Source organism: Elephantulus edwardii, unplaced genomic scaffold (assembly GCF_000299155.1).
Source record: "Elephantulus edwardii isolate Elephantulus edwardi_28Jun2011 unplaced genomic scaffold, EleEdw1.0 scaffold00447, whole genome shotgun sequence".
Lineage (NCBI taxonomy): Eukaryota > Metazoa > Chordata > Mammalia > Macroscelidea > Macroscelididae > Elephantulus > Elephantulus edwardii.
Genome location: NW_006400197.1, coordinates 274,089 through 287,020, shown reverse-complemented (window position 1 = coordinate 287,020; position 12,932 = coordinate 274,089). Strand labels below are relative to the sequence as shown.

Genomic DNA, 12,932 nt, shown 5'->3' with positions numbered 1-12,932 from the left:
CGGTCAACACTCTTGGTAACAGCAGCCAGGAAATCAAGAGACGAATTGCACTGGGAAAGTCGGCTGTGAGGGACCTCTCAAGAGTACTGAAGAGCAACGATGTCAGACTGGAGACTAAGGTGCGCCTGATCCGGGCTATAGTCTTCACAATTTCGTGCCATGCAATGGAGAGTTGGACAGTGACTAGGGTTGATAGAAAGAGAATTGATGCCTTTGAGCTGTGGTGCTTGAGAAGAGTGTTGACTATACCATGGACTGCTAGGAGAACAAATAGGTTTGTCCTGGAGAGGGTGAAGCCAGAATGTTCCTGGAGTCAAGGATTCGGAAGCTTTGTCTGACATATTTTGGGCATGTTGCAAGGAGGGACTGGTCCTTGGAGAGGGACATCATGTTTGGCAGAGTGGAGGGGCGGCGAAGGAGAGGAAGACCTTTGATGAGATGGATCGATTCTGTGACTAGAGAGGTAGGAATAAGTGTGTTTGAGATGGCTAGCTTGGCACAGGATAGAAGAGCTTATAGAGCTCTTGTACATAGGGTCGCTATGAGTTGCAAGCGACTCGATGGCACATAACAACAACAATAAGTAGTACGACGAACGTATGTGTGACGGAGCTTTTATAAATTTGGTGGTCTAGTGTTAAGGAAATGTTCTGCCAACCCAAAGGTACAGGGTTTGAATCCACCAGCTGCTCCACAGAAAAAAGATAAACAGTCTCCTTCAATGCAACTTACTGCCTCTGAAAATCCACTGCAGGGGTCAACTAAGAGTCAGTTCCAACTCCATACGTACACAGTAACAACATATAGATACATAAAAAAATGTACAGGAACACAGTGAACTTTGCTTACTGCATTTCCAACATACTGTAATTTTTATAGACTAAAGCTTTGTGGCAACCTCCCTTCCTTCAAGTCTATCAGCACCTTTTTTCCAATGGTATGTCTTACTTTGTATTTGTGTAACACACTGGTAATTTCACAACATTGCAAATTTTGTCACAACACTATTGTATACTAACAGAGTACAGTCCAACGTAAATATGACTTTTATTAACATTAACTTGTGCTTTTATGGAGAGACAAAATGACTCACTGTTGATCCTTCTTGGTTTGAAACATTTCTGTTATTTGACATTAGTTCTTTATTCTGGGGAAAAAGAATAAAACAGTTCCAGTTTATAGTGTTGCACTGATAAAAAGGAAAACGATTTTAACAATTAAAAATTTCAATAATTAAAAATGTATTAAAGGGAATAAAGAAAGTTGAACATAAAGAGTACAAATCTTACTCTGCCCTAACAATGAGCAACAAAATCCTGCTTATTAAGATAATTTCCTTGAGCAAAGTAGTGCTACCTTTGGTGGGAAGGGTGTTAGGGAGTAAAAGGGAGCAGAGGGGTGCGTCTCTGGGGCACAAATATGTTGTTTTAAGCAGTGTTCATGCAGGTATGAGTTTTTGAGCTGTACATTTGTGTGATAGGATCTCTTCTGTATGCTTATTACACTTTAACACAAATTTTGTAAAGGACTTTCCACTACTTACTAAAGCTCTATTTTCATTTCAGGATTTACTGAAGAACAAAAATAAATTAGTATGACTTCATAGTCAGGTTCACAGGGTTGCTGTGCATCATAATCAACTCAATGATATAATCACAACACAGCTAAGGATGATAGCTATTAAAATTTTTCAAGGTAGCTATCCAAATATTGTTTCTAAATGTGATTAAAAATGAGAACAAGAAAGATGTACTATTTTATAACTATTTTTCTGTGAACAAAGCACTGTAAGTTCTTTTAAATTCTCCTATGTAATAACACATTGATGCACCATGATTTAATCATTCTATATTTTTAAACTGTGGTTATTTGAAAGCGTAAGACTATAGGTAATCCTTACACCTACAATCTTAGTACTACCTTTTAAAATAGTAGCATCTATTAACTAAATACAATAAGCAAGAAGCATGAAGCTAACAAAAATTATACAAACTTGTAAAAACATAGTTATAGATTTTACTGAAAGACAAAAATGAAGAGATTATAATTTCTCTGGGATGGTTTGATATTATAAAGGTAAAAGTCTCCAAATCACGGCATAAATGTAAAAGAATTCCTATTAGAATTTCAAAGGATTTTTTAACATAATAAAAATATCAATACTAATGAAGTAACTGGTCATCTTGACTATAGAGCAACTGTATAGGAATGGTGTGAGCAAAACGCTGAGGGAGTGGATAGAAAAATGACAGATGTGTTAGAGAGCATAAAAAGTCAATATGATTTGTAAAGCTTCACTCAACTTTTACAAAAACGAAGAAAGAATAAAAAAATTGAAAAGGGAAGGATGTATTAGTGATGTTGTTGTTGTTATGTGCCGTCGAGTCGTTTGCGACCCTACGTACAACAGCCCTAAACTCTGCTCTATCCTGTGCCAATCGCATTGCCTCTGACACACCCATCCCGATAACTCCAGTCACTGAATCAATCCACCTCACAGAGGGTCTTCCCCACATCTTAAATAAACAAGGTATTGATATTTTACTTCCATATGATTACACAAACACATGACAAACTAAACTCAATGAAGTTACATTTTTAAATTAAGCATCCCAAAAGAATTTACCTTGATTTGCATTCATTAGGAATAAGATAAACATGGCAAGGCAGATACTCACAGTTAATGAAGGAAACAACTGTATATCACTGTTGCAATCTAAGTTTTCAGATTTTGTTGTCCAACAGTCAATATTCTTGAAATAATGATCACAGAAGTCTTCATCAGCATGGAGTTCATGGTTTTTTACCAGCTCCTAACCAAAGGAAAAATCTATGTTACGATTTATTCCTATAACTCTTATCTAAAAAGATAAACAAAATTTAAAATATTTGTGATGGTCAATATTGTGTTTCAGTGTGACCATCACCCTCAAACAAGGTAACTATCTTGTGTGCTAAGAATCTAAGCTCTGTGATGTTAATAAGGCAGGATTAGAAGCAGATCAGATCAATAGATATGATCCATCTTATCTGATTTAAGAGGTCTTCTCAGCAGTGTAGGCTACTTGGTATCACCATATTAATCTATTTCACTGAGGGTAAAAATCCTCACCACTGGACCAACAAGGAACTTTACAATGAATGGAGAAAAGACTGAAGTTGTTAAAGAATTCATTTTACCTAGATGCACAATCAATACCCAGGGTAATAGCAGTCAAGAAATCAAAAGACATGTTGCATTGGGAAAAAGTGCTAGAGAGAGCAAGGTTGTCACTTTAAAGACTAAGGTATGTCTCATTCAAGCTATGGTCTTTTCAATTACGTCCTATGCCTCTAAAAGTTGGACAATGAATAAAGTGCAGTTTTACTTGCTCCTGTAGTCACTGTAATTTGGAATGTACTCTGGTGGTCTAGTGGGCAAGGAGTAGTGCTGTCAACCCAAAGGTGGGAGGGCAGAGTCCACCAGCTGCTCCACAGGAGAAAGATGGGCAAACCTTGTGATTTACTAGCTTTGAAAGCCTGCTAGAGGCTCAGCTAGAGTTGATTTTAACTTTTCAGCGATAAGCAACAAGATGAAAATAGCTTTTGCTATGATGGGAGAAGACAAAAATAACAGAGAATCTAAAGAGAAAAGGTCCCAAGTAATTGTCAAGAGAATATCTTAAGCCCCAACAGGCTCAGAGTGAGGATCTAGCACAGGCCCTGTGCGGAAGCAGCCACAGGCTGGAGTGTCAGGGCAGAAGGAGGCTGACACAATTTTTTCCTCTTGCATGCACATCACTGTTTTTTGTCTTCCTTTATTCTTTCCCTTTCTCTTGGAAACCAACTTATATTCACTATATATACCTGGACTAAATTTTTTAATGTACCCTATTGCTCATTTCTGAAATAAAGTGAAGTTCATTTTGATTTGTTTTCAAAATGGCTTGATTTTTAATTGGAGGTGACCCACAGTCCCTTTGTGTCATTCATCTGTCAGTCTGTTGTACTTTGGTGGTTCGTAACTCCAGTTCTGGAAGCCATGCCACCAGGATTTTGATACTGATCAAACACAATCAACATGCATGGGAAACTACCTGGTAACTGAAATGCAAAAGTTAGAAACAAAGACTGTTGTTTTAGGGAGCACTGGTGGCCTAGTGGAAAGGAAATTCCCTGCTGACACAAAGACACAAGGTCTGAATCCACCAGTTACTCACTTAGTGACTTACTTACTTCCAGCTCATGAAATTCATTGCGACAAATATGGTGCTTCAAATGCCACTGTATGGTAAACTTCACAGGCCCAGAGCAACTGAATGACTTGACTGTTTAGAAAAAAAACAACAAACCCAAAGTCTCATTTTACATTAATAGTAAATATACTCTAGGATAAAGATTTCAAGAATATAATTTAGATAAACTATTTTCAAGTAATATTAAGATACTATCTACTTTCTCCAAAAATTCATTGCAGAAACTCTTTAAGTCATCAGAATTAACAGAAAGTTGATGAATGGTATTCTTTTTATCCATGTATTGAGGCCAATGTTAAAATTAACTAAACCTAATCCCTGAGTTCTGAGTTGTTTCTGCCTCAAAACAACATACTAGAACAGAGAACTGCTTGACATATTTCCCAGAGCTTTACAGCATAGACTACCTGAGTGTTCTTCATTGGAGCAGCTGGTGGATTTGAACCACGCAACTTCTGGTTAGTAGTCCAATGTTCAGTCTACTGTCTTATCAGACATTCTAAAATCAACTAAAGAGTAACTTGATGTACTGACCCATGCTTGTTTTTCACTAAAATGTTCATTCAAGAAATGGCGAGGTCTTCTGCATGGCAGGATTTGATGCCACTGAATGTAAGAACCACCCTTGTCTGTGACAATATAAGGTGGGAAAAGGGTTGAGAAGGAAACAGGTACTTTCACTAGAACATGAGCTATGACGGGAGCTGAGATAGGATCTGAGACAGCCTTAGAGGTGCTATCTATCATTGATGTATCAAAGAAAATCAAAACATTGCTGGAATTGGTAAACATTACTTACTGGGTTCAATTAAAAAGTAAGCAATTAAATTATCTGTAATATGTGTAGGAATAAAGTACAATGGCACAAAGAATAGGAATGAGAAAAGCATACTGCTGTAAGGTTCATATGTGTGATACTTTGTTAGTCACATATAATAACCTTCTATCAATTCTGAGGGAGCTCTAGTAGCCTAATGAGTAAAGAGCTGGGACGTCAACACAAAGGCAGGCAGTTTGAATTCACCAGCCACTCCATGGTAGGATAGGAAATCTCTCGCGCAATTTACAGACTGAAAACCCACTTAAGGGTCGGCTATGCGCTGGTTCTCATTCAAGAGCACAAAAACAACAGCGTAATTCTGATGGTGGATACATGATCTCCTGTGTATGGGAGAACTGTGCTCCACAGGTTTTCCATGGCTGACTGCTGGGCTCAGAGATAATCAGGCTTTCTTTCAAGGCATCTCTGGTGGAACCACCCTTACCTGGGTGCATTAACTCTTTGCCATCACCCAGCAGCTTCTATGCATGTAAAGAACTAGGAGAAGATCTGAAGGGAGACTTAGGTGTTGTGGGGTTTAGAACTAACAAAAATTGCATCTTTGTTCTTGATTCCTGGTTCACTGGAACATGACTAACTGAAATACAATCATATCAAAAGGGAGCATATAACCAGAATCATGGGTGCTGAAGAAAGTAGTTCAAACTTCACTGAAGGCATGGGCAGGAAACAAGGTTCTTGGAGTTAATAAGTAACAATTGTTATGTTCATGTCACTGTCTCACTTCCTGTCTACCATTAAGCTGATCTCATGCCTGTGTATTGATTTTTAAAGACAAAATTCTGCATTTGTGACCCACAGGCCTTTATTTTCCCCTGTACTAGTCTAAGGGTTTTGTAAATGTCCAATTTGTCTATACTTGGAGAAATTAATTCATTAATCAAATGCCCATTTTTTCCCCACCCACTTTAGACTTCCTCATACTAAGAACATCCTGATCACCACTGAATCTGATACCTCAGAGCTGCTCTGAACCACCTCTGCTTTCTAGCTGATAGCTGGTCTGCTTCCTTCAGCAAAGGCTCATTATGTAGTACTAGACAGGCCTGGAGAGCACAGCAGGCCCCAAAGCACCACCTTGGAGCCTGGGTAAGCCAATCTGTTAGGTACTTATTTTGTTAGAGTAAAGGCAAACTGCTCTTTACCCTTAACCTTAAGTCTGGCAAACGACTGTCTAGGTCAAATTGCTGGAAACAATAACAAATGGTGAATATAATAGAGTATATCTTAAAACCCACTTCTGGTAAGCCAATTGCAACTCCCATCGTATCAACCCTATAGGCAGAAATGCCTACAGGGCTTCTGAGCCTGTACTCTTTACAAAAGTATAAGTAGACTGCCATGTTGTTCTCCTTTGGGGAAACTGGCAGGTCTAAACAGCTGACCTTTTTGTTACAAGTATTTGACAATGGCTACCAACTCTCCTATGAATCATCCGAGATCCATTAAAAACACTGGAAAATCTCAAGCTCACGATGCAGTAGCCTCCCTAAATGAGCTTTTCCATAGAAAAGTCAGTTCCAACCTAGCAAATATTTTCACTTTCACAAATCCTTAAAACACTAACTGAAATGAGACTGTCTAGCAATTTTTATTTCATACAATGTTGCTGTTATTGTTAGATGTCACTGAGTCAATTCATAAAATCATGTACATTTAGAATATTGGGTGCATAACATTATTATAGGTAGCTCTAGTGGCCAAGTGGTAAGAATCTGCACTGCAATTCCAAAAGTACATGGTTCTAATCTACCAGATGCTCTAAAGGAGAAATATGGGCAACCTCCTCTCATGCAATTTACCACCTCTAAAAACCTGCTGGAGAGTAAGCAATAGGGTCTGTTCTCACTTGATGGCAAACAACAACAATATAATAATTACAATAAGTCATGTTTATAAAATATTCACAAATATTCATAAAAGGAATTATTTCATTTTAAAACCTGAGGTTCATAGTCACATTTCACAAAGGTAAATTATTTTTTATAAAGTTGACTATTGCAGACTTTAATTATGATTTTTATGGACTGATTCATATTATATTTTCTGAGACAGGATTAGGAAAATCCACTCTTGCAAATAACCAAGCCTTAACTGAAATAAAAAATAACCCTGGAATGTTAAAATCACTTAAAGACAAACATCTCCAAAGTTTATTATTTATAACATACATAATATTATACACAATACGGCATATAACCGTAGTTCATACTAAATTAATATAAAATACTACTAGTTTACAAAAGACTTTGTGAGCTCTAGTGGCTGAGCGGTTATAAACTGCTATATAGGGAGCTCTAGTGGTCTAAGGGTTAAAAAGCTGTGGTGCCAACCCAAAGGCACATGGTTTGAATCTACCCGCTGCTCTGAAAGAGAGGGATGGGCAATCTCCTCCCATGAGATTTACTGCCTCTGAAGATCTGTTACAGGGTTAAGAGAAGGAAGTTCTGACTTGATGGCACAAGACAACTTACCAGAAAACTTGATATCAGTAGAGTTAAACATAGTTTTCCTAAATATCAATGGTCCAGACTTCTAAAAGGAAAAACAAAGAAATAGAAAATGTTAAAAAAATTGTTCTACTGTTTAAAAGTGCCTATCATTTGACCCTAGAAAACACACAGTTCTAATCCTTGTCTTCCTCCCTTTGGCCAGTGTGATTACTACTTTTAATGGAAATGTGACCACATCCCTCACTTACCTAAAGCCTTGTACCTTGTGTCTACTCCGTGCAGTTGACAGGGGACAGACATAAAGTAGGGCTGCGGTCACACCTCAATTTCTGCTGCTGCTCAGATGTGAGATGAGCCATCTGTGTACAAATTATCTATCTATCTTCTCTTGGGTACAAGAGAAATGTACCTTAAATAAAAAAAACTATCTTCCTCCTCAAATTGTTATGTTTTAGACTGTTCTTAAAACAGACCAAAAGTCTTCCACGAACCTATTGTGGTTATGTGCCTTCAAGCAGACTACTACTCATAATGACCTTATGGATGAATAACCAATCTGAACTCTGCCCTATCCTGGGCCATGCTCATCATCTCTGATATACTTGAGTCCATTGTTATAGACACTGTCAATCCATTTGGTTGAATGTCTTTCTCTTTTTCTGATCCTCAACTTTCCCATGCATGATGTCTTTTTCTCTCCTAAAATGTCCAAAATAAATGAGATGAAGTTTGTCATTTTTGCCTAAAAGGAGCATCCTATTTGCCCTTTCCCCAACACCTATTTGTTCTTTTGTCAGTCCAAATGAGATATTCACTAATCTTCTCCAACAAATACAACTCAAATGCACCTGACTCTTCTTCTGTTAATTTTATTCACTGTCTGGCTCTCAGATACATAGCAAGTGACTGAAAAGACTATGGCTTGAATCAAGACCTGTCTGGCTCTTAGAAATTTAGTTTCCATTCTGCTGGAGCTTTGCTGGTCAACCTAAAAATTGATTTAAAATGTTCTTTTACCCCTTCTCTATCTAGTTCTTTCCTTCTCAGCCTTCAATGCCATGCTATAGTCCCTCAAGAAGTCTGCGGGTGCCCAGACCAGGCCAAGCTCTCCCTTATACAGTTCAAGGATGCACAAGCCTTCTCACAACTGAAATCATGTAATTGATTACTGAGTTATTTCATGTCTGTCCCCTTCAAGAATATGCATCCTGTGAGAAGTGGTTTTTGGTGGTTTTGTTGTTTTTTTGTTTTTTTTTTTAAATAAAAAGAATGAGAGATTAGGATTTAAAGAAAAACATACAGGACCAATCAGTCTTTTTTTGGGAACCTCTTTACTTCAAGCACAAACAATAATCACAAAATCCATAGCCTGGATTCCTTCTCTGAGCTCCAGATCCACATCAAACAAACATGCCACACTAAGCTGCTTCACAGCAGACACACCTCTCTCTGTGCTTTACCATCTCTTCCAACACATCAATCTTGGTTGAAGGTGGTACTAAACCAGTCATTCAAGTTGTGGTTCTTTTTAGTCCTTCAACTCTTCTATCCCAGATGCCTCCTTTATCTCACAAACATTTTCCAAATTTAGTTTTCCTGACTATTAGTGTCTCAATTCAGGAACTCACCATTTACTGTGTAGACTTCTGCAATTGTTGTGTAGTAGTGTTATTCTATGCCTTACGTTGGAACCAACTCATGGTGCTGACCCTCCAGAGTTTTAAAAAAAATATTAGTTGATCACATTTAAAATTTGTTATTTCATATAAGGAAAATAAAGATTCTGACTTCACTTCCAAAAACACCAAACAGTAACAAAAAAAAAAAAATTAAAATGAGACCAAGAAATTCTGTATCTGCACCACTGCTATCCACTAGCTGGAAGCAGATGACAGCTGCCCTCTTCAAAAAGGCCCTGCACTCTGTCATCGTCATATTCCCTACCACCTACTCCTGTCCTACAGCTGGCTCACTACACCCACTGCCACAGTTTGTCTGATTCAAGCAGGTTCTGAAGTTCAAGACTCCTGGCCTCATGCTCAAAGCTAACTTCTGGAGACCTTAGTCCTCTCTGGCATGCTCACCAGCCTCGCTTTGATCAGAAACACTGGGAACTCCCTGTACTGTCCAGGCACATGGTGGTGGCTCCGTGCTACTCTACTCCTTCTTGACCAAAGTAATACCTACTCATCATTTAAGACCAGGCCAGATACTTCAGAAAGTAAGACTAAGCACCTTCTAGCTGTACTCTAGGAATGATACAACCTGCCACCATATACAAGACCACTAACTATTCAAGAATCTGCGCTACTTACTATCACATGAGCTTCTTGGAAAAAGGGCCTGTTTAAATTGATCTCTGCAACATGACTAACCAGTCTAGAGTCTGGCACCCAGTAATCACAGTTTTGCTATTACTATCAAAAATGGGGTGAAATGAGCCCAGTCTTCATAAAGTTGGGTTTTATACAGATCTGGATCAAACAAGACAACTCAGGCTAAAACTTATTTGTGACCAGAAGAAACATTTTTTTGCCATGTGCAAGACTCGGTCATTTGTTGGTTGAATTCACACCACCAGCCTTCCAGACACATTCAAGTCGTGGCTCAGTGCTAAGGTGCTATGCTGCCAACTCAAAAGTATGCAGTTCTAACCCACAGCTGTTTCATGGGAGAAGAATGGGCAGTCTGCCCCCATGTGAGTTATTGCCTCTGAAAACCCTCTGGAGGATCCGCTGTGAGTCGTTTCTGACTTGATGGTAGAGAACAGTATTAAAACCTGCCCATTCCATACATAAGTAGATGGAAGCCCTAAGTATTGTTCACTGAATATTATACTGGGCAGATAAATTCAATAATTTGAAATATGGAGACAATACGAAGAGTGCACAAAATCAAGAGTCGTCAAAGAGAAGGCTTCCTGGTAGAAATGACTGTACTGATCCTGAAAAGCCACTATCATCTGCTTCTCCGAGCAGCTCTGTGTTGTCACTGGAGTCACCGGCTACTTTCTCTGCCTGAGGAATCAATGTTCCGCCTTTAGAATACGGACATCAATTCAAAACATGGAGAGCGCGCCCATTCCAAACATACAACTAAGCGAGACCCAATAAAAACCAGGATAATGCCTCTCCCCAACTTCCTGCCTCTCTCCAGCTGGACTTTCCATAATTCTATCCCTGCATCCCTCCCACTTCCCAACATCTGACAGCTGGATGCCAAGCTTTCAAATGGCCTGCCCCCTTTCACACACTCCTCACTCCTGCCACCTCCAAACACACTGTCCCGAAATACTCCAGGAGGAAATCTGGAAAGTGAAGAATGACCAGTCCGTACTCCTTCCTCATTGAGAGGTGCTGGGGGTGAGGTGGGGAAAAGAAGCGGCATGGGTATTAAGCCGAAGTGCGGAAAGTCTTTCTGCAGCTTCAAGGATGGGCAGCATCCGGTAGACTCCACAGACGCCACAAGATTCGGGGTTCAGGTCTTAATCCACAAGGTCCCGATCAGAGCTGAGCAAGAGGCAAATCCTTCGGGCAAAGTGATCCTCGTTCATGAACAATGACAGCGTTACCAAAAGGAGAGGCATCTCGGTGCGCAAATCTGCTCCTATCAGAGAGAAGGCCCCCCAAGCCTGCCCGAGGGGCGGGGCCCGGGGCACGAAGAGGAGCCTGCGGCCCAGCTCGTGGGGCTGGACACGTGCAAGCGGCGAGTCGCCGGAGACCCCGAAGGGCCCAGGAGGCGCCCCGCCACGGATTCTACAACCACTTACTTCGTTGACCGTCGCAACCCAAAGTCCGGGCTCCGGGACGGCGTCTACAGCCACGAGGGCCCAGAAGAGAAGCCATAGAGCAACGTGCAGCAGCCGGACGCCAGTGGGCCGGGGGTGACGCGAAGGAAGCCGGGAACAGGGATGGCTGGCGGCGGCCATCTTGACACGGAAGCCGCACCTGGCGCCCCGTGACCCTGGCCACGCCCCGTGACCCCGCACGGGTGTATCTCCGCTCTCGGGAGGCGGGGCCAGGTCGGAGCTGTGTGGTTCTTGGAGAAGGCGGGCCCAGGATGCGGAGAAGGGTCTTGAGCCCAAGCTGTGGAGCTGGGGACTGAGCGGGGCAAGGGACAAGCCCAGGGCCTAGATAGAGGTCGGGCCACAACCTGAAGGTGCGATCGGGGCTTGGGATGAAGAATCGGGGCGTGGAAGCAGAGACCAGGCGGGGCTCGGGGGCGGGGCCTGGAGCGGGGCGGAGGTGGGGCTTAGGGGCGGGGCCGGAGCGAGGACAGGCGAGTGGGCACGGAAGCTAGAAGAGACAAGGCTTTCACGCCTGGCTGTGGCTGGGAAGGGTCTGACACAGTTGGAACCTCCTCTCCCGGGCTCTAAAGCCGATTGATTACATCTCTCTGCTTAGGATGTTGTTTTTGTTGTTGTTATGTGCCGTTGAGTCGCCTGCGACTCATAGCGACCCTGTGTACAATAGCCCTAAACCCTGCTCTGTCCTATGCCAGCCTCATTGTCTCCACACACCTAACCCCACCCGTTACCCCAGTTATTGAATCAATCCACCTCATATAGGGTCTTCCTTTCCTGCGCTGTCCCTCCACCCTCCCAAGCATGACGTCCCTCTCAAAGGACTGTTCCCTCTTTGCAACATGTCCAAAGTATGTCAGAATCCTGGCCTCCAATGAGCAACCTGGTTTCACCCTCTCTAGGATGAACCTGTTCGTTTTCCTATCAGTCGATGGTATATTCAGTACTCTTCTCCAGCACTACAGCTCAAAAGCATCAATGCTCCTTCTATCCTCCCTAGTAACTGACCAGCTCTCTGCTGTATAGCAAGTAATGGCAAAGACCATGGCCAGTATCAGGCACACCTTAGTCTCCAGAGTGACACCATTGCTCTTCAGTACTCTGGAAAGGTCCCTAACAGCAGACTTTCCCATCGCAATACATCTTTTAATTTCCTGGCTGTTTATGATTAGCGCCTAAATTTCCTCTCCTGAGGTCTCAGTTTCTTGAGTCCTCTGTACTGAACCGCCACAACACAATCGAAACAAATTATTCTTCAAATACATGGAAAGTGCATTGAGACCATTGCGAATTGAACACAGGCATTGAATTGTGAGGATACACACATTCGTTTGGAAGGTCTACAGCTTGAGAGCATCAGTCACTCCACAGGAGAGGTGGAAAAAGATGTAACATCTTGGGTCAGGCTCTACAGGATGGGAGTGGATGATGTGATCGTAGTAGAGGACCATCGTAATATTTAGTTCTTTCTTTTGTTCTCTGACCCATCATATACTTAAGCATGATGTCTTATTCCAAGGACTGGTCCCTCCTGACAACATAACCCCAAAAATGTGATAGGAAGTTTCATCATCCTTGCATCTAAGGTTCACCTTGGTTGC

General features: G+C 41.4%; 1 protein-coding gene across 1 annotated transcript in view; it reads right to left on the bottom strand.

Moving 5' to 3' along the window:
* LOC102850584 (transmembrane protein 87B-like) overlaps positions 1-11,457 on the bottom strand; it is a 54,284-nt gene extending 42,827 nt beyond the window's left edge. The window contains 5 exon segments of the mRNA XM_006902763.1: positions 1,094-1,147; positions 2,679-2,813; positions 4,216-4,307; positions 7,551-7,611; positions 11,299-11,457. Of these exon segments, the coding sequence (XP_006902825.1) occupies positions 1,094-1,147; positions 2,679-2,813; positions 4,216-4,307; positions 7,551-7,611; positions 11,299-11,457 (501 nt within the window).
* Positions 11,458-12,932: the final 1,475 nt, after the last annotated feature.